We start from the raw sequence: 22,497 nt of genomic DNA, 5'->3' as shown, positions 1-22,497 counted from the left end.
GAACAGAATGATTTTTGATTGTGGGCGTGAACTCGAAAGGATTTCTGCTCAAATGTAAGTAGATCGCGTTTTTTTGCAGACAAGCTAGAGGCAGGTGTGTTTTGGGAGAAATTGGATGTAATGAGAGGTGTTAGTTTGAGGTTCTCAGTGTTTGGCTTGGTTTTTATATCTACAATGAAGGATTTTATGTAGTATGTGGAGGATGACTGATTATGTGTGGAGAGAGTGGGGGATAATTATGTGTGAGGCAGGGTTAGTAGAGGATTAGCTCTTGTTCTAAGATCAGTTTATTCGAGCTTTTGGGTGATAGTAATACCTCTGTGTTCAAAGTTGGGCAGAGGAGGTGTGTATCGGTTTGAGAGTGAGGTGGAGATAGTGATATGTGATTTTCGTGGACTTTGGACTGTTGGTCAAATTGGTTATGGACATTGTTTGTTGATTGAATCATGACGTTACCATTATTATCGATGTAGATGTTGGCCTGCCCTTTGAATCGTGCACAAGAGTAGATTGATAGCCTGATTACATGAGGCATTTTCCTGGATTCCAAGAGTTCCCTCCAGACGATTAGGTCCAAAGGGAAGTATTATGGGTGACAAAGAGGTCTGAGTTAGTGAATCTTTTTGCCTGCAGTGGTACTGGTCGATGATAACATTTTCTGGAAACTTTTTCATCCCCTTAGACTTGGAGTTTCCAGATTAAAAGGAAAAGTAGTTTTATGTGAACTGTTGTCTGGTTTTTCTAAGAAGTCATGTAGAAGAAGGCGACTACTGTGCTTCATCCTGTGGCCCTGGGACGGAGTTGTGGGGTGATCTAGAAGTCTTGTGGAAAAGTAGTTTGTGGCGGAGATAAAAGAAAGTTGTACTATGAGAGCTTATGGGATGGGAGAGATTGTGTAGTGATATGGGTAGACACTGTGCTGGGTTTCTTTTTACATTGTGAACAGAGAAGCTTGTCTTTGGGTCAGGATTTCGCTTATATGTAGGTTTACTCTTGATATAATTGTGCGAAGAATAAGTGCTTTCCTTGTTTTGTAATTTTGTTATCTTTTTCCAAAAATCCCAAGATAACTTTTCAGTTTTTATCTTCTTCCAGCTTATGTCAGAACATTGTTTTCCCCAATAGGTGAGTGTTTGAGGAGGGGCAATATGTGTAGAAATCCACTGCCCTATGTTATTCCCCTGATATGACCAGCTGTCGCAAGATTTGAAGGAGTGAGAGTTAAGGGAGAAATGTGCGGTCTAGAACATATACAAGGTTTCAGCTGCCATCATGGAGTAGATTAATGGTCTCCTTTTTTGATTGTCTTATGTTCCTTTGTCATTGAGTTAGTGGGTGGATTTCTTACGAGGGGATGAGCAGATGTGTTTCCTCCGCGATCCTGTCCCTGTTATCTGGGTCCTCATCTGGAGCTTTAGGAATAGCTCTAGACTCCTTATTTCCTCCAATCAGAATCGCCTGGCACTGAAGACTCCTGTGATCTGGGTTTGGTAAGAGCTGGAGCCAGAAGTCTGGGTGCCCTGTGTTGGTCCCAAACCTGCTGAAAGTGCCTCGGCAGTAAGTTTATTCTAAGGGACCAACTGCAACTGGATCCTCACTCCGCTATAAGTAACCACTGTGGGTAAGCCACTATTCAGAGATAGTTTCTGGAGTTTCTTTGAGCAATATCTTCATGTAGTTTCATTGAGGGTTATATTTAGAAGTGCTTGCCTAGCAAATATTAGACATAGTCGCAAATGTGTTGGAAGAGTTGTGGAGTCAAATTTGTGAAGTTAAAAGCAAAGCATGTCACTGCTTTTTAAAATTTTGTGTGCCGTGCCGTGCAAACTTTGCTGGGAATAATTGATTCTAAAATTTGCTGTTGATGGAAAGACCCAGATCAGAAAAAAGCCACCAGAATTTTTTTTCTGTTCAGACGTTAGTTTGGCAGATGAGTTATAAGAAGTTGTTCCACAAACCTGCTCCAGTTGCTGCCATTTCACTAAACAGCTGTATTCTACTATAACATCCACAAATGACAAAGATATAACCATTTTTACCAGCTGAAGTGACCACAATCCTTCTCAGTGAAGTACAATAAAGTTGCTAACTCCAGATTCTTCCAGGCCTTCTTCTACCTTCAAAATAGCACAAGAAATCAGTAGGTAACCAGAATCAAATCTAGCATCATAACAACTCATTTGGGGTTAAAACTGACTGCAGTGATAACCATGGTAGAATCTCCAAATGTATGGAGGTAAGTGTCAGTAGAGGAAATATAATTACCTGTAATTACCTATGTTAGAACTCTTCTTAAAAAAATATAGGCATTTATGGTGTCTTAGGAATGCTACAAGAAATCTGAGAACTTGCTACTGCGTCTATTTTGCAGTATGTGGTGAGTAAACATGTGCAGCAGTGGGTTTCAGTTCTGTGACAGACTTTCTCCAAAATTTGCCATAAAACCTGCACATACCATAAGAAGATACTAGTTTGTCTCTATTTTGTGACATAGATGCCCCCACAATTCTGCAACAATACTAGGTTTATTTTGCTTCTTTCTACATCACCCCATTTGTATTTGTTGATTTATGACATCTGATCACGGATCTCTGAGGTGTAATGTGCATAGTAACGTGATAGTTGTAAAAAAGTTAAGATGATTGTTTAATTAATGTTGCATACTGTATGTATATGTTTGCTTAAAGTGGAGTCACTATTTTTTTCATTACAACACTGCTGAGTTTATATTAATGGTAGAAAGTCTACTATTATATTTGGTCATGTACACCAGGGCTGTAATTTACATCATGATAGATTAAGCTTTCCAACCTATGGACCGCTCTCGAGATGGTAGCAATATTAAAATATAAAGAAGTTCTGCATTAGCAACACTATAAACATACTAATAATTGTAATTGCTCAATGACGAACTTTAGAGATTCAGCTGAAGCTTTTAAATTCAATCAGATTTGTAAAGAGCGGCTGATCACCCGCGAGGGTATCCATGCGCTGCATCAGTTTGTCTTTCCCCAATATCACAACTAGGGATAATAATTCACCTGATGAGTGCTGTCTGAACAAAAGGAGAATTACGGAGATGCTGAATGAATTGATGTTTCTCTAGGTTCTTTTAACGGTTTGTAAACAAATTCTTAGATTGAGATGTCATAAGTGTTCTTTTTAACAATTTTTATATTCATTGGCTGTGCTAACATCTACCGAATACTGACTATATTAATTAAACGTTTTTAGTGACTAGGTTAGCTTTATATATAACAGTCTTGACTTTTGTGACTCCTCACAGAAAAGCGGACGATCAGATAAAGTAGAAATACCCTTGCAAGAAGTCTCTGGTAGGATCTGGTTATCTCTATACAAATCTGTCCTTAAATATGGTGCAGATGGAAAATCCCATTGCTGATTTATTCTAGGCTAGTAACTTGGGTCAGAGGGCCAAGGCAAATCTATCAAGGATCTGGATTTTTTCCAACCCACTTCAGTGTAACTCCAACATAGGAAAGTACTGTAGCATTTGTATTGGAGCACACAGTCAGTACATAGGAAACATTATACTCCAGATTTCATCCTGCAATAGACGCTTATATAAGATTCTTTGCTAGGGGGTCACGTATGGACCTTCAGGCATCCCTGGACAGTTTGCTCTATTGTATATTTGAAGATACCTTTATCATATCAAGAACACAGGCAGTGGTAACCCAAACGTTCCCGAGAGCGAGATACGCATCGGGGGCGAGCGATTACGGTGGTACCCCGTGACGTTCAGGTACCTTGGGATACACATTTACCGAGACCCTACGGATATATTGGAGGGGAACCTGATGAGGGCGATCGCGTCCACCCGAGCACAGGCTGTGTTCTGGAAGACACTACCGCTGAACGTTCCTAGCCGCATAGCCCTAACAAAGATGATAGTCCTACCGAGGTTGCTGTACTACTTTGCAAATATCCCATCCTATGTCCCTACTCGGGTATTTCGGGACCTCGAGGTCCTGATACGTGACCTGATTTGGAATAAAGGCCGGCCGCGAGTTGCGTTGACGAAACTTTATATGCCTACTGAAACGGGCGGACTAGCTGTTCCCAACATGGAGCTATATTATCTAGCGGCGCAAATGCAGTGGGTTCAGGTTGGCTAGGTGGCAAGAACCTGGAAGACACTGCCACAGACACTGCTGTCTGGCCCCTGTTGCAGATTCACGTGTTGTTCCATCCATTGGCCCGAACCCCCCGACCACAGCAACTACTGCTCGCGGTGGCGCGCAGATGCTTCCTCCGTTGCTTGCGTCTGACCCGGGCGACAGTACCATATGCCCCGATACTACCACTACTGGGCACCCCGACCACGGCGGGGACCCTGACGGCTGTAAAGCTGGACAGCTGGACCACCGTGGGGGTGGAAACACTGGGAGATTTATACTCTGACGGCGCCCTCCTACCCTTTGCGGATCTTGTGAGAGACACATCCCTTCCGGCTGGACAGTTCCTATTACATGCATCCCTCATCCATACACTGACTGCCGCTTGGGGAGACATGGATGGTGAACTACCCACACATCACTTTATGCAGTACCTTCATATCATGAGCAATGGCACACGCATGATCCATTGGCTAGCACAGGCACTCCTTCTCCATACACATCCTACAACAGTGCAATTACGGGAGAAGTGGGCGACAGACAGGGAGAGGGACTGGACGGACAAAGAGTGGGCTATGATCCTGGCTGGTCCAGTGAACATCCCCAACAACGCTTGCTTCAAAATCATACAACTTTACATACTGCATTGCGCATATCTCACCACGGACAAGATAAACAGATATTTTTCAGTCACTGATACTGCCTGCGGTCGCTGTTCACTATTGGGAGCAGATCTCCTCCACATGCTCTGGCTATGTCCTGCCCTCCAGCAGTATTGGGATGAGGTGACTACGTTACTTCGACATTGCACCAAGGAACACGTGCCAAAAACATGGGAGGCCTGCATACTGGGATTGTATAAGCGTACACGACTAAACAAAGTCCAGGCCCGTTACTGGGATCTCGGACTAATCACGGCCAAGAGACTGCTCACCAAGCGGTGGAAGGCTGCAACACCCCCCCCACATCCGGCACTGGAGCCTGTCCCTGGTGAATTGGGCGCGGGCGGAGAGCACTGTCCTATGGCGAGACGAGACGGCGGGGCTCAGGAAATTTCCCATCGCACAACACTGGGATGACATCCTACACTCCTTCCAGCAGAAATGTGTGGAACAGGGGATCACATGAAGAACTGCATGCTGCCCCCCCTTCCCCAACCTGTAATGGTTACTCTGAGTCACACACAATGCACCGATTACTACATACCCAGCCGCCATGCCTTACCCACCGTGTATCACCTGCTTGAACGTCTAACGATAGCGGGCGTCTAGCCCCTCCCACACCCACGTCCCCACATACACCGCTGTAACAATAGATCCGACTACTGAACGCTTCCCACATAGCGTTGAAACGCTACGCCCGACGAACCCTTATGGTGAAGCTCCCCCCCCCTTTTTTTGCACACTTGCCATACGAGATAACTGCCCTCCCTGGGTCTCCTACCTCCCCACTCCCTAGACCACAACTGACGCACTAACACCACATTTCCTTATCCGAGCACATGGCTATCTCTACCCCCATCCACCCCTACCTATCCCATGTATTACCTGTGTTACGGTTTTATGGTTTGTTGATTCTTTGGTCTTATTTCCTTTTAGACCAAGCCCTTGCAGATAGAGTGTTGCATTTCATGAACTATGAGGTCTTTGGGAATGGCAGTTATGACCTAGTCATCACACCTGAGTAACAACACATACATCAGTCACTCTCGTCAAGGTGGGCGACCTAAGTAGATACGCGCTCGCCAACACACTTGGACGCTGAGCGGCCTCATCCCACATTTCTGAAACACAGTACCCGGCTGAAGGTCGAACTCGTTTGATACCCTTCCTGACGATACACGAGTGTCATCATAGACTTTGCCTCAACTGCAGATGCTGATGAGTGCCAACCTAACGCTGTAATTCTGAGTTCGCAGATAAAATGAGAAAGACCCCATAGATCTTCACTTTCATCACATTGCATGCTTATATGATTGTACGCTGTAATGACACGTTGATATACGCTGCCGAACCCCAGGGTTGTCGGCCTCAAAGCTGTGTCCCTTTTCCACACTTGTTACAACATTCATTACTTGCAGCTGGCCCGGCTGGGTTGTAAGCGAAATGCTGTGTACTGTACATGCTGGACAATAAAGGTCTTTAAAACATAAAAAAAAAAAAAAAGAACACAGGCAGTGGTTTAAAAGGACAGTTACCACAGGTTACAGACCCTTTTAGTATGCAGCCACTAATGTTGCCCCTTATTTGATACTAAATTGTGTGATAGTCAAGATAGCTCTTTGTATTACTTACAGAAGAATCCAATGCTTGGTGTTCCAACAAATGCCCACTTGTTTAAAACCTCCCTTAGATCAAATTTGATAGACTTTTCTGAATATACACACAGTTGTTTTTATCAGGTATTGGATATTTGAGCCGCTTATCAATGAACTGATTTGCTAATCTGCTGTTTTCCTCCTAAGCGATTCTTTGTAGCCACATCACGGCAGCTCAAACGGCTGGAGTCTGTCAGCAAATCGCCACTGTACACTCATTTTAATGAAACCCTGCAAGGTGTTGGTGTCATCAGAGCATTCAAGGAGCAAGGACGGTTTATTGAAGGGAACCACAGCAGACTGGATAACAACCAGAAACTGTACTATTCCAGTTTTATTGCAAACAGGTAATGTCTCTGTTCAATAAAATCTGAACTACTGCAAGTGTAGGATTGTAGCTTTTTCACAAATTGATACCATTGCGTTCTGTGATCAGGTTTGTAGGGTGGATTAGCAAAAGTGTTGTAACGTTGGGAGCCCACTTCTTAAGCCCCATATTCAGTTCAGTTTTTGGCATTTGTAAGGTGAGGGGGACTATAATTTTGCTTGAATAATTCAGCAGGGGCCACATTACTATGCTGAGTGAAAGCACTTCTTAAAGCACATACAATAATATTAAACATTAAATTAATTTAGTTTGTAGTGCTGATAGCACTTCTGGGCCTTTCTTACATATAGTGGTTCATCCATGCAATTATTAAAGTTATGTTCGGAAAAATAGAATACATTTTGAATAACTCAATTGTGCAAACATATACTATGATTTTCATTTATGCAAAAATACAAGATAATACTTCATGGTAATGTAGCAGAAAAGATTTTGGAGCCAGATTGATGTATTCGCATTTATACTACTCACGTATTCAAGTATATCCAAGTGTTTTCTTGCAGTGCTCAAAAAAGTTATTGTGCAAAGAGTACAAAAAGTAGACGGTCTTAGCGCTATATACTATATAAAAGTGACAAACATACATATGCACAAGTATTCTGTTGATAATTAGATCTAGAGGAAAAACAATCAATTGTAATATCCCACAAATAAGTCCACTTTGTGTCTCCACCAAGTGCCAGCATATTCGGGGGGCGGCGGCTACGCGCTGAACATGGCGGTCGCCTGATTGATGAGCTCTGGACCTGGGCCGCCATTATCCTGCAATAATCCTGTCAAAACCACATAACTAGGGTCATACTTGACTTCCAGACTACCAGGGAGGTAGCGGGACCCGGCAATACCGCTGAAGATACGGTGCGCTGCCGAGGGTCGAAGCTCGGGGGTGAGAGCCTGGTGCCGTCGCCTTTGGGACGCGCAATTTTCCTGCCGCACTGAAGTGCGTAGAGGAGAGCTGGTACTCGCTGTGAAGCCGCGACGAGGAGGTGTGACTGCGGACCGAAGGCGGACTGGCGCTCAATCACAGTGCTGTGGCGGTGGAGCAGACACCGAACCGCGAGTGTTGCCGAGGCGGAGGAGGGAACCTACGTGACGTCTGGCGGGAGAGGTGAGACCGGAGCAGCGGTGAGGCCTTCGTATCCCGCCCCCACCCTCTCCCTCTCCCCCTGTGGTGGCACGCCGAAGCCCCGGGACGCGGAGGCCTATATGTGAAGGCGGTCTGCCCCTGGACCCTTTATCTGTGGTGGGGTGGTTGAGCAGGGACCCCCTCCTGGCCTCGGACTGCTTAACCGGTGCCAGCGTCGAGGTCCTTCTGAGGCCCGGAGAGGAGGTTGGGCCCTGTGCGGAGGGGGTGCCTGTGCCCTACGGTTCGCGATTCTGCTGGTACACCCGATTGCCCTGGAGAGGAGAAGACGTTAGCGGCAGTGAGGGCGCCCCCCGATGCGGGGCCAGGAACCTGGCGCTCCCGTGGGGCAGACTCTGAACACGGCGTCCCCTCTGCGAGCTACACAAGAGGTGAGGGAGCCCCATAAGAAGAACTATTGGGCAACATGAGCTCTGAATACAAAGGGCTAGAGCCAATGTGGTATATATCGACTAACCCTGACATGCCTGTGGCCTGTACCCTGCACTGAACAAAATACAGGGCCGGGACTTATGATCCCTTTATATCCCATCTGGATCTATGGAGGCAGCTCAACACTGGACCTAAGCAGTGGGGAGTCCTGAGCCCAGGAAGCTAATAAAAGATACTAACTGGGGGAGAGGCGCCATTTTTGAGCTGTGGCGCAGCACTGTGGTGGACTATATGATCTGCCCGAGGCCGCCTTCCGGCGCCTAAAGTGGGACGAACAACAGGGGTACCTGCTGAACATGCAATAACTAGAACTGAGTTCTTCGAGACGCCAGGGCTGTCACACCTGGGAGGACGGTGAGCTCCCCCCCTGACACTTCCTCGACCACGGACAATGCGGCGCAACAGGGTGAAGCAGCAGAACCACAGTGGCGCAAACTCCACGCCTGAAAAAGTGGATCATACGGACAGCGTACTTGTACCTAGCTGCATCCCGCCTACGGCTGTCACAGCACCAATGGACAAACTCGAACTTATCCTGCAGGAGGTACGTGATTCCAGGAAGGCAATAGAGCTCCAGATTGGAACCCTTACTACTGGCCTAGACCTACTCCGGGCATACCACGCTAAGACATCGGACAGGGTGAAGGACCATGCGACGACGTTAGCCGAAGTGGTGCCGAAGCAAAAACAAATCGAGACTGACGTAAAACAATTGCAAACGCAGGTGGCCACTCTGCTTGACCGTGTAGAGGATGCGGAGGGCCGGGCGCGAAGGAATAACATACACGTGATAGGTATGCCAGAGAAATGCGAAGGAACCGATGCACCACGCTATATGGAGCAATGGCTTTGAGAACACATTACGACGGAGGGCCTCTCTAAGCAATATTGTATAGAGTACGCGCACCGGATACCAATGGGACGCCCGAAGCCGGGGGCCTCTGCGTGACCACTTATCCTCAAGCTGTTGAACTATCGGGATAGAGACACTCTCCTACAGAAAGCCAGGGAACTGGCCCCAATAAGTTTTGAGAATGCACGAATCGCGTTATACCCGGATTACACAATGCTAGTACAGCGACGGCGATCCTCCTTTATGGCTGTAAAACGATGATTGCGGGATTTGGAACTGAAGTATGCCTTACTTTTTCCTGTACGTCTAAAAATAATGTACAAGCAGAAAACATACTTCTTCGAAAGTCCAGGAGACGTCGAGGACTGGCTAGAGGTGATGGAATTGACCAATGCTGCAGACAGGAACCGATCTACTATCGGCGCTACAGTGGACCGTGGGGGTAGAGGACCACGTCGTACACCGGCGTGGAAATTCGTCACACCACAACAGATGCGACAAAACAAATCCCAAGCGATCATTGCTACGGCCACCTTCACGAACACCCGCAGGTTGGACGTTAAATCCTCCTCGGAAGACGACACACCACGTGAATCAGACGCTGGAGGCTCTGTTCCCTTCGGCCACCCCGCAAACGATTAACGACTTATTTGGCTAAATGGACTCGTGCAAGTATCTTTCTTCCTCTTTGCAATTGTAATATGTAATTAATGTTTGACTCATTGAAGGCATTAATAACTGCGCAGTGGTAGGCATAATGGTATTATGGCCCAGGATGCCATTGTAGCTTTAGCGTTATAGAGGTAACTCGTACCACCCACACGCAAAGAGCTAGCGCGATCCCCCGCAAGGCGAAGGCTCTTGTTATGATTGAAATCTACGATGGATCGCACACCGCTAGCCTCTCCTCCGGATTGCCCCTAAGCACTCTGGTATGTGAAGTGCGTGTAGTTCGAAGAGTTGAAACAAAGTTTGTAAGTGGTTCACCAACGTTGGTGCAAGTAAGTACTTGTTGTTCCCAAGATCTCTAGACCCGAGACATGGCCCGGGTTTCGGGATAGTTTCCTTCATCAGTAGAGAAAGTATTTAGGGGGGATGAAAAGGCCGCCAAGTAACCGTCACATGCCTCGATGCCTCTCCGGCACGCAGGTGCGTCTCCAAAAGCTCGTCAGCTTGGGGACTCATGGGAGCCCTTTAACAGAAATCTACGATGGATCGCACACCACTAGACTCTCCTCCGGATCGCCCCTAAGCACTCTGGTATGTGAAGTGCGTGTAGTTCGAAGAGTTGAAACAAAGTTCGTAAGTGGTTCACCAAAGTTGGTGCAAGTAAGTACTTGTTGTTCCCAAGATCTCTAGACCCGAGACATGGCCCGGGTTTCGGGATAGTTTCCCTCATCAGTAGAACTATTTGGGGTGGATGAGAAGGCCGCCAAGTAACCGTCACAGGCCTCGATGCCTCTCCGGCACGCAGGTGCGTCTCCAAAAGCTCGTCAGCTTGGGGGCTCATGGGAGCCCTTTAACAGAAATCTACGATGGATCGCACACCGCTAGACTCTCCTCCGGATCGCCCCTAAGCACTCTGGTATGTGAAGTGCGTGTAGTTCGAAGAGTTGAAACAAAGTTCGTAAGTGGTTCACCAAAGTTGGTGCAAGTAAGTACTTGTTGTTCCCAAGATCTCTAGACCCGAGACATGGCCCGGGTTTCGGGATAGTTTCCCTCATCAGTAGAACTATTTGGGGTGGATGAGAAGGCCGCCAAGTAACCGTCACAGGCCTCGATGCCTCTCCGGCACGCAGGTGCGTCTCCAAAAGCTCGTCAGCTTGGGGGCTCATGGGAGCCCTTTAACAGAAATCTACGATGGATCGCACACTGCTAGCCTCTCCTCCAGATCACCCCTAAGCACTCTGGTATGTGAAGTACGTGTAGTTCGAAGAGTTGAAACAAGGTTCGTAAGTGGTTCACCAAAGTTGGTGCAAGTAAGTACTTGTTGTTCCCAAGATCTCTAGACCCGACACATGGCCCGGGTTTTGGGATAGTTTCCCTCATCAGTAGAGAAAGTATTTGGGGTGGATGAGAAGGCCGCCAAGTAACCGTCACAGGCCTCGATGCCTCTCCGGCGCGCAGGTGCGTCTCCAAAAGCTTGTCAGCGTGGGGGCTCATGGGAGCCCTTTAACAGAAATCTACGATGGATCGCACACCGCTAGCCTCTCCTCCGGATCGGGGGCGATCCGGAGGAGAGGCTAGCGATGTGCGATCCATCGCAGATTGCTCTTTTTATGATTATTATGTTTGTAATGGTTATGTTAGCATTTTTTGTGGTCCGGTATAGTTCAACGACCGGACCGAGTATTGGGAAGGTTGGGAGGGGGGACGGTCTCAAATTGTCTGCTGTTACTGATCTAATAACCAGCCCGTGTGACACACTGCTTAGTATTTAATATGGTTCGTATTGCGATGCATACATTGGGGAAATACACAATTATAACTTGGAACATACGGGGTATGGGCACAATACAAAAACGCCACAGGATACATGCGCACCTACAGCGCCGTAAGGCACAGATAGCGTATCTACAGGAATCGCACATGGTGGAAAGTGAAGTTGTAAAACTCCGAAAGAAATGGAGGGGACGGGTCTTCTCCACCCTGTACTCTGTGAGGGGGGCCACAATCTGGATACGACATGGAGTACCTTTTGTGGCACAGGAACAGAGAATTGACAAACTGGGCAGATATGTATTAGTAAAAGGGACATTAGATGGTCAGCTGGTGGTACTGGGCAATATATATGCCCCTATGATCAGGATAAATACTGGAATGTAGTGAGTGGGGCATTGGCAGGTTGGGAGGCACATCCATGGATAGTGGGAGGAGACTGCAACGTGCTGTTGGATGTTTCCTTGGACAGATCACACCCACCCTTACATGGCGCCGGTATACTCAAACAGGCCGAAGCACTAGGAAGATGGGCTGACGGATGGGGGTTGCGCGACGTGTGGCGACTAAGACACCCAACACATAGGGAATACTCTTGCTATTCTGCGGTGCACGATCTTCACACAAGAATAGACAGAGTGTTCTGCTCTGACAGGATAGCCATGCAGGTGCTCCAGACCACATATCTGCCCAAGACCTTCTCGGATCACAACCCACTAGAGTTAATCATCACATGGGGCAGGGTGCCCACGCCGGTTCCAACATAGCGCCTTTGGCTGCAGCTCCTTGAGGACCAGGTATTTCGTGGTGCCCTCTCTGACACTATAGTACATTATTTTACAGAAAACAGCAACACGGCCACAACTAGATTAGTGGAATGGGACGCCTTTAAGGCAGTATTAAGGGGGAAAGCAATTAGCATGACAGTGGGGGCATGACAGAAACTACATAAGTCTCTATTGGATGTTGAAGAGAGAATGGGTAGGCTGGAGCAAGAAGCGGTAAATAATGCAGAACAAAAGGGCCGACTACAGGAGGCAAGAATTTGACGCGCTGAATTATTAGAGTCGCTAAGGGTCATAGACTACGCGGCGTATACGCAACGCGCGCATAGTGAGGCAGACAAAGTGGGAGCACTGCTTACTCGTATAATACGCAACACCCCCCCACCAGTGGTTATACCCCAGATTGTTAAAGGTAATGGGGATATAGTGACTAGCCAAGGAGAGATTAAGGCCGCATTTAGAGACTACTACGCCACATTATACGGGGCATCTGACTCTGCCACTAGGGAACAAAAGGAAGCTTTCCTGTCCACCTTAACATTCCCAGAAATACCAGCATCAGTTCGGAAAGGCCTTATAGGACACATCACACCACATGAGATTAAGGTTGCTATGAAGAGGCTACCGCGCAACAAAACTCCTGGCATGGATGGACTCCCCATTGAATTTTACGACACGTATGCTGAGGCTCTAGTGCCCCAACTAGTGGAGCTATACATAACAATATGAGAGAAGGGCTCTCTGCACATCACAACAGCACAAGCCCTGGTCATATCGCTGCCAAAGCCGGACAGAGACCATACCGACATGGCTAACTACCGGCCACTGTCGTTGTTACCCACTGAATACAAAATATTGAGTAAAGTGTTGGCTAACAGACTACTTCTACACGTATCGAGATTGATTCATATAGATCAAACCAGATTTCTACCGGCACGCAGTACCTCACTCAACATCAGGAAACTACACTACCTGATGACAGAGACTCCGAAGCGCTGCCCACATGCGGGCTGCGTCTTGCTGGACCTACGGCAAGCATTCGACTCAATTAACTGGGGATACATGTTTCAGGCACTATCGAAATTCGGGATACCGGAAGAGTACATAACATGGCTACGATTGTTATATAACGCCCCAATGGCACGCACTAGAAAGGGGGGACACATTTCAGAGGAATACACCATACATAAAGGGACCAGACAGGGATGCCCCTTATCGCCCCTCATTTTTATTCTGGCGCTAGAGCCGTTAGCCATGAAGCTAAGACAGGAATTTCTAGACTGGGGGATAAAGATAGGGAATACGACCCACTTATTTTCGGCATATGCTGGCGACATTCTTATGAACATATATGATCTCCGCAGACCACTGACCCCATTATTCGAGACATATCGTCATTTCGCACTTCTATCGGGCCTGGCTTTAAACACTTCCAAAACACGTGCTTTTTTCTTCATGGACCAGGGGGGCGTTACTGATGTAGAAGTCAGGGGTGCCAGAATTCAAATCACACATACTGTAGTGTTTTATCTAGGAAACCTGAATCGATATTCCTATTTTATGCCCTTGTCCGGTTATAATCAATAATATCCATACAACGGCATAATAATCATATCCATAATTCAGTCGTAGCACATGCTGTCACATTAAGCAAGGCTACTTCTCTGGCCCCCTAGTAAGCACACCGAGTTCTCTAAACAAACCCAAGCCTCCAGCAACCTGGGAAATCCCCCTTGCTTTTGTTTTGATTTCGTCCTAGAACTCCTGTAAAGCACTGTAAGAACGGCCAGTTCTTAGTGACATCTTTATTGACGTCTTATGTCCAACCTTACGTCAAACCCAGGCACCTTTCAGGTATAAATATACCAACGTTGCCTTAAGCAAACACACGGTGGTGATTCTGGAGCAGAGCAGCTATCTACTTGCCCGAGAGCCCAGCTGATGCGAGAGCCCACGGACGCTGCCCCTCTTCCCTGACGCACTGAGAGAGACGCTGTCTTTTCTCCTGCCGAGAAATCCAGCTCCGGTGTTTCCAGATACCTTTGCGGGTTACTGGGATATCGAGTCCTGAGAAAGAGATACCAGACCTCCTGCTTTCTATTACCCAGGTACGGAACTGACTAAACCCTTACAGAGAATTCTTGAGTCAGATTCTTGGCAAAACAAACTTAACTTAAACTGCTACTTAATTACTCCCTCTCACGTATTAGGCTTAGGTCAGGTACACCGGGGTAGGCGTATTTAGAAGCACCAGTTGAGTACGATTAGCCAATGTTTATATGTATGTATATATTTTATCTATTTTAAAGTATCATATGGCTAAGAAACCATATCAATGCTTTTACAGTATTATTTTATAATCCTCCTTTTACCGTACGCACTTTACTTTACCATGAATATTACAATCGTGGCAATTCATTTCTCTTGTATGAGGAAGAAGACTGCTCAATAAATAACACCTTTAATTGAAAACGCCCGTCTCTCTTTTCTCTGCATTCTGGTGAAACTAAGTACGCACATTTGACTGAGTGAAATAGCTGTCTATTGTTTTCACACGACTCTAGAGATACACTCTTATTCAGGGAGAGCAAAGTTGTCATGTTTTATGGTTGTCAGAAGCTAATCCCTTCTTGTCTATCCAGGAAGGTTAAACTCCTCCTCGTTTATTCGAGAAAGTTTCTAGTGACCTCTGAGCTAGCTGGCAAACCTTAAGTCTAATATAGTCAGTAGAGACCTAGATAACCTCAGTCCTACGTCAACACTGCTGAATATATTATTCGAATGCGCAGAGCCTATTGGGAATATAGGAACTACACTACATGGCACCCAACGTTTGGTAAGGCGATAAATCTAACGCAAGACGTTAGAGTAACTCAGTCGTGCTTTTTCACACAGACCCTTTTTCCCGTAAATACTCCAAAAGACGTCTAGAGTGGGTAAAAGAATAAAAATCCGCCGGAACTTAGTAGGAAGAGATTTCTATGTATAGTTTTTGGTTTAGTCAACGTTGAAGGATACAGTGTTCCAAAAATATTGTGCACCTAATCTTTGTTTCCTTGAAACCTGATCTGCAACAAAAACCTTTCTGTCAGTAAAAATGACAGAAAGTGAAGAAGAAAGGGAGACAGCTAGAATAGCAGCTCAACTCCTAGAGGATGACACTAGTCTCCTGCAGACCGACCCGAATGCTATACTCATTCCGGTCAACATAAGAAAAACTATAACTCTTAAACTTATAGAGAATGGACTAACATCGAGAGGTGGTATAGTCGTATTCGTAATTGAGGCACATGAATATCGGCAGACAGAGGTATTCTATTCATGGATAAACTTTCCAGCAGCGAATGCTGTCACACACGAATTCCACTATTACAAAATAGAGGAACCACCGGATGAATACACTCCTTTCGAGGAGGTGGAAATCCCATTAAAATACCAAGAGCACCTGCTCTGGTTTAAAGGCGCCCTAAAACATAATAATCACATCACCAGGCTCGGTCCACTAGGTAGACCAGGAGCAACGTGGCCGGTTCTAGCCAGCTACACACCACATCCAGACATTGAAAAAATGTCAATACCAGAACTTTTAGCACAGCTAAAACAACTGATTAAAATTCATAGACAATTAGTCCAATATGTAATGCGGACTTCAACAGTCCAACCAGCTATTAACATTCCACAGCTGACCCCTCATCAGGGGAACACAAACAAAATTACACCACAGAACATACAATCATGTCTGGGTAAAGTACCAATAAAACAGGAACAAATTTCATTCTGGTTAGCACAAAAAATCACTCAAATAGAGGCGGTGTTTCCGGATACTACCCCTACTGAGAAACACAGAATTCTGACTATATGCCTTCCAATGGGGATCGCACCACATGTAGAGGACTGTGACACTTGGGGCACAGTCTTTGCTTTCATTTACACAAAACACATGGTGTTCCGTCCATGGCGGTAATACCAGAAGTGCTAAGACAGATTCAAAATGAATACGGTCCAGAACCTGCTTTAACTCTGGGTATGAAATTACTAAAAGACTTCAAGCAGGTCTCGGCTATATTATTAGCCAACATAAAAGGGGAAGCAGCATCTGTGGCGATCCGTCAGAAATTGAAAGAAACAGATATAGTAGAACAACCATTTGAACTTGCCAGAATCATAGAAAAATCCTATGAAGAACTAGGAAGAGATAATTTGGGTGGGAAACCAGTAAAACCCCAACTAACTGAAAATCCTGAAAAAATATTTATTAAAAATAATCTAAACACTCCAAAAAAGAGCTGGAATGGAAATAAACAATCCACTCCCAAAGAAAAAAGATTCCAGTCCAGAGGAAGGTCTCCTCGGCGGAGAGAAGGATCTCCGGACCAAGGACACAAGTCTCCCCAGAGGGAGCCCTCTGAGAAAAGATACAACCTTAGAAATAGGGATAATCTAAAGAAACCTGATAGATATCAAGATATTGATACACGTCCCTCTCGATCTTTTCAGACTTCCTCGCAGAAATCGGAAAGAAGAGGACGGTCAGAACAAAGGGAAGAGCACGTCAAGTCCAAAGACAAAGAACCTGTTCATCAAAGTAAAAAATTACAATTTCCAAGAAAGAAGGTAGCCAGCATTAAAATAGTCAAACATGCCGAGGATACTGAGGACACAGCTGAAAAACGGAGAGTGGGCCCAGACAGTGCTAGACAGCGCAGCAGAAGTGACCATAGCTCGCAAGATCCTGATGAATCATCTGGAGACAGTGGACACGAATGAATACATTCAAGTGGAAACTGCAGACAGCAGAGTTAGCAAACCTCATAAAATACACGAGATAACACTACGTATAGAGGGAGATAAGACTAGGAAAATAAGGGGTCTATTTTGGGATAACCTTTCCAAAGGCTATGACATCCTTTTAGCTGAAAAGGACTGGCCACCAGAGTTTGTCAGGGAGTGCCCTCATGGCAAAGAAATGATTATGCCTGCCTTCTCAAATCACATTCCAATTCATAAAAAATATACACTTGCAAGAAAGCGGGCAATAGCCCAAGCTCCTGCATTATATAAAAATCATGTAGGATGGGATGAGGACTCTCCTCCTCACAAAATCCAATTAAAATGTCAACCAACTGCACAAAGGCAGTACCCAATTAAGCAAGAAGCTAAAAAACAGGTCAGGGAGATCTTAGATCAACTTGAATACCAGAGGGTGATTGAAACATGCACCTCACAAATGAACAATCCTTTGTTTCCTGTCTCCAAGCCAGACGATTCATATCGTCTAGTTTTGGACTACAGACACCTTAATTCATGTTGCAAGACATTTGCAGTACACAAATCACACAGTGCAGCACTAATGAATAACATTGTGCGCAAAAAAATACAAAACAACATTAGACATCTCTAATGGATTCTTTTGTCAAAACATTGCACCTGAAAGCAGGTATTTGACCGCTTTCTCAATAATGGGCTCCCAGAAAAATGTCTGTTGACTCCCACAGGGGTTCAAGAATAGCCCAGGATTATTCTCAGCAAGAGTAACAGAGTTACTACAAATGTATGATGATGAGGCATTATCTTATGTCGATGACATCTATCTAACAGATGATGACTTGGATACTCACTTGAAAAGAGTGAACACCATAATACTTGGGTTTGCAGCAGAGGGTTACAAATTCAACTTTAAAAAGTCACGAATTGCCCATCTAACTGTCCTATTTTTAGGGTATGAATTATCAAGTGAAGGTAAAAGCCTAGCAGACAATTTCTTAGAGAAGTGTGCTGTACTCCAAGCACCAAAAATGCTGAGGAACTTACAATCAATACTAGGTTTCCTGAATTTCGGAAGAACATACATCCTAAATTATGCAGAGAGGGTTAAACCTCTCTATGAATTAATAAAACCTGATTTTAAACCAATCAATTGGACTCAAAAACACACAGAAATTTTGCAAACAGACATGTTAGCAAAAACAAAATTGCAAACTCGCGATAATACATGCAACCTTGTAATCCGAGTCATCCCAGGAAGATGCGGATTCACGTACCTGACCTCTAATGAGGGAGAAAAGGTACCAATAGCATACAAATCACACTTGTACTCACAGGCTGAAAAAACATTCAGTCTTGCGAAAAATGTTGTAAATGCGGTTCAAACAGCTGTAGCAAAAGAAAGAGCCCAGGACCAAGGCAGACGGATTACTGTTTTAACAGCAGAATCAGCCTTCGAGGCATTAACAAGCCCATGTAATTTAACTACCGTGGCATTAGATCCAAAATGGATACAATGGGAAAATTCTCTTGCTACAGAAAAAGTGAAATACTATTTTGACCCGGAAATGAAAAAATTGAAATATCTAACATATGAAAAAGAATATCCTCTGCCTAACGACATTCTGCTCCTACAACAGTACGCCTGCGTAATATACACAAACAGTTATGCAGAACCCTCAGTTTGGGGAAAACAAGCTTATAACGCTACGTGCGAGGTTTTCAAATGCCGGTGGCGCGGAGGTAAATTGAGACCACTGGTAACAATGTCACAATCTGTAAAAGACAATTCAGGTCAACAAACTGAATTAATAGCTTTAAAAATGGCGCTCGACATTGCCGATCGCGAATTCCCGACACTAATAGTGTGCGATTCGCATTCCTGCGTCAAATCATACAATAATGACTTGCAGAAATGGGTTCAAAACGGTTACAAAGATGACACAGGTGCCACAATCAAGCAAAAATCGCTTTGGGAACAAGTAGTTCTTGTAAAGAAAGAACTACAAAAGACTCACGTGATACATACACTGAGTCATCAGCGTGATGGCTTTCACGTTGCAGGGAATTCATTGGCTGAAACAGCCACAGCAGAAGCAACTAAGCCGGCTTCCGTAGCAACAAAAAAGCGTTCAGAAAAATACATAGACGGGGAAACCATGCTGGCGGTAAAAACGTCTTCAAAAGGCGACTGTGCAGCAATACCCGTGAACTATCCACTCAATTATACATACATAATCGATGCAAACTCCGTTCCTTTTGCTCGAATACCTGGAGTGGGGGATAGAGTAATTCCAAACACGAACAGGAGAGTCTTGCTAATAGCAGATGCACACATGGGTGAAGGTCTAGGGCACCGAGGGATCAAGGAATCTCTGACAGAAGTACAATCAGAATACTGGTGGCCGGGAATGAGCGTGGATAATCACAAATTTGCAAAAAATTGTGAAAACTGCAACAGAGATCGCAGTGGCGAACCGGCCGAAGTAGTGCCAGAACACCTAATAGAAAGCATAAGGCGATCTATACGCATGATTAAACAGGAAACATGCGTCCCTATGTATATTATTTAAGACTAGATTCACTTAAAATGTAGACACCAGCGCTCGGCTGACGCCAGAACTGTTATAAAACATTTGCAAGTCTATATCGGCACATACGCAATTGGCATGCTACATTCTGACCATGGTCCTGCTTTTAGCTCTCGAGCTTATAAGGAGGCCATGACCAGCATGGGCATTGCATTGCGGTACTCTTGTCCCTTCCATCCTGAGGGAAACGGGGTTGTGGAAAGAAAAAACCGAGACATAAAGCAATCTATAACGGCGAGGGTATTAGGTACGGGTGATGGGTGGGTCCAACATTTAACAAGTGTCCAACGTAGTCTTAATAATCTGCCAAGAAATTCTCTAAAAGATTTCAGTCCGTACGAACTATTGTTCGGGACTAGAATGCACATTCAGGACCTCGATAGTCAGACTTCAGTGGTAGAAGAAAAATGCTTTGATATCAAAGATCGTTTGGCTATTTTACAGGACTTAAATGAAACAAGAAAAGACCTGAGCAACGTAAAGCAAAAACAGCAGCCAACAGCCACTGAAGAGAAACCACCTGTCCCAGCTAGGCCTGTCTGGATTCCAAAGATTGGGGATCTGGTCAGAGAGAAGATCGCGGTGAAGAAGGAATTTGGGCCTTCTTACAGAAAAGCTGTACCTGTCTTAGCTGTCAACGGAACAAGATCAGTTGTACTACCGCCCCTTGCTGGTAAAAAGGAGAACCGAGTTGTATCAATCGACCTGGTAAAACCACAATCATGTGGCCAATAATAAGTAGTAGGCCCTGTGGACTCCCAAGAAATAGCAGAAGACCAAATCTTGCTACAATCCAAGAGGTTCAAACTGAGAGACTAATCACATTTGATAAACCTGCAGTGATTAAAAAGGGACTATGCAATAATGCCATGGAACGTGTGCCTCTTGAAGCCCAAATTGAAACAGTTCATCAAGAAACACCTGTCTACAACGATGTAGCCACAGACTATGCTAATGAAACAAAGAAAATTCCAAAAGCAAATAAAAATCCGGAAGCGATGTCCAACAATTGACAGAACTGCATCTGGCTACTTCATCAATTTAGATGACTTTTCTGAGGATCCATGCGAGCCTGAAGAACAGCCAACAACTAAATCTTTTAAAAACAAAGTAACAGAACTCTTTCATCAACTCAAAGAAACCTATCTGATTTCTCCATGGATTGAATTTTGGATTGTGTTAGGTGTACTTTTCCTCCTGCTTTGGCTCATCATGGTTCTTTGTTTGGGAAAATTCATTGAGGGAAAATATAGTACAATGGACACAGCAAGTCAGAACATCAACTTGGTCCTAAAGCCACACAAGTCATCTCACATCGAGAAAAGAGAACTATCATCCGTGAATGTCACAGCCAATCCAATACCCGGTGGGGTAGCTTGGGACAAAACAGATTACGATATTTATGGCCCGGTCGAGCTCCTGAAGTATCCACACCAGTTTAAGATTTCATTGAGTGACTTTGTAAAACCGAGCACATTCTCTGATGATTGGGACTTTGAAAGTATTAATGATATGATGTCAGACTTAGTAATGCCAGCAAAATGTACAGAACATGATTACTTGCAGGGTTCATCTAATTATGAAGAAATGTACTGCTACAACCATTTTGCACATCACTATTTGCATAAATCTGCTCAACCTAGAAATGTTTTAAATAATAATCAGTGGGAACATTGTGCAACTCTACCAAAAGGCAGTTCAAAAACATTTTATGAGAAATTCCCATACTTCTCAGGGTTTAACACAAGTGAAGCAGAAGTCTTTTATTTCAAAATGTTAAATAAGACAGGAATGAAAGCAATGCTGACAAACACTAAATTAATCTATTCAGAAGCATTTTATGAAAAAATGACTACATTTGTTTTTGATTTTTGGAAAAACAATATTGAAACAAAAACCATCTGGGGTACCAAAGATTGGCAGGTCCAAGGTATAGAATCATTATTTAGAGCCTGCATGATCCCAGAACAAATTATATTCTTGAATGATACCATTCAACAGATAACCTGTCTTGGCCTAGCCAAAATTAAAGACTTAAACAAACCGTCTATTCCAAAGCCAACACCTGACAATAATAGCACTACAGATGTTGAAATAGACGTATCCCATATTTTTAACCAAAACAGAACACATCCTGATTGGAAGAAATGGTTGATCTGGCCCACAGACACAAATAACTGTCAAGATAGATTCCTGAACAAAATACAGGGGTTCAAATTGACCAGGCCAGACCCTAGATACTCCCAGAGACAACATCCAGGGATAGTCACTACATACAGTGTAGGAAAACTCTGCCTCGAATGGCTACAGAAATCCACACTGGCAGAAATTAAGCAACACTTGACTTTACTTAAAGACGGTGCTGACTTGCGTGATTTCGTAATGGGACCACGCAAATAGCGTCAAAAACGTTTCATAGCGGCCGGTATATATGCACCTTACAACGAAGCTTGGAAAGAAACGCAAATTGAAACAGCAGAAAAAATACGGGAAATTGACTGTATTATTTTGGAAAAATCACTTTCTGTTGTGGACAATGGGTTAATGACTGTCTTCCAGAATATATTCACTGGACAGTATTGTATCATCTGCTATAGATATAATAGAGCAGGACTTGCTAATGTTACAACATGGTCAGTCCCAAT

At 44.7% G+C, this 22,497-nt stretch overlaps 1 protein-coding gene across 4 annotated transcripts in view; it reads left to right on the top strand.

Annotated features, from left to right (window-relative positions):
* Positions 1–22,497, top strand: part of LOC144784431 (multidrug resistance-associated protein 1-like) — a 1,265,484-nt gene that overhangs the window by 966,365 nt on the left and 276,622 nt on the right. For all 4 annotated transcript variants that reach the window (XM_078663181.1, XM_078663182.1, XM_078663179.1 and 1 more), the window contains one exon: positions 6,604–6,803. In XM_078663181.1, the coding sequence (XP_078519307.1) occupies positions 6,604–6,803 (200 nt within the window). The remainder of the gene's footprint in view (positions 1–6,603; positions 6,804–22,497) is intronic.

Source organism: Lissotriton helveticus, chromosome 10, assembly GCF_964261635.1.
Source record: "Lissotriton helveticus chromosome 10, aLisHel1.1, whole genome shotgun sequence".
NCBI classification, from domain to species: domain Eukaryota; kingdom Metazoa; phylum Chordata; class Amphibia; order Caudata; family Salamandridae; genus Lissotriton; species Lissotriton helveticus.
Note: the sequence above shows the minus strand (reverse complement) of the source record. Positions and strands in the feature narration are given on the sequence as shown.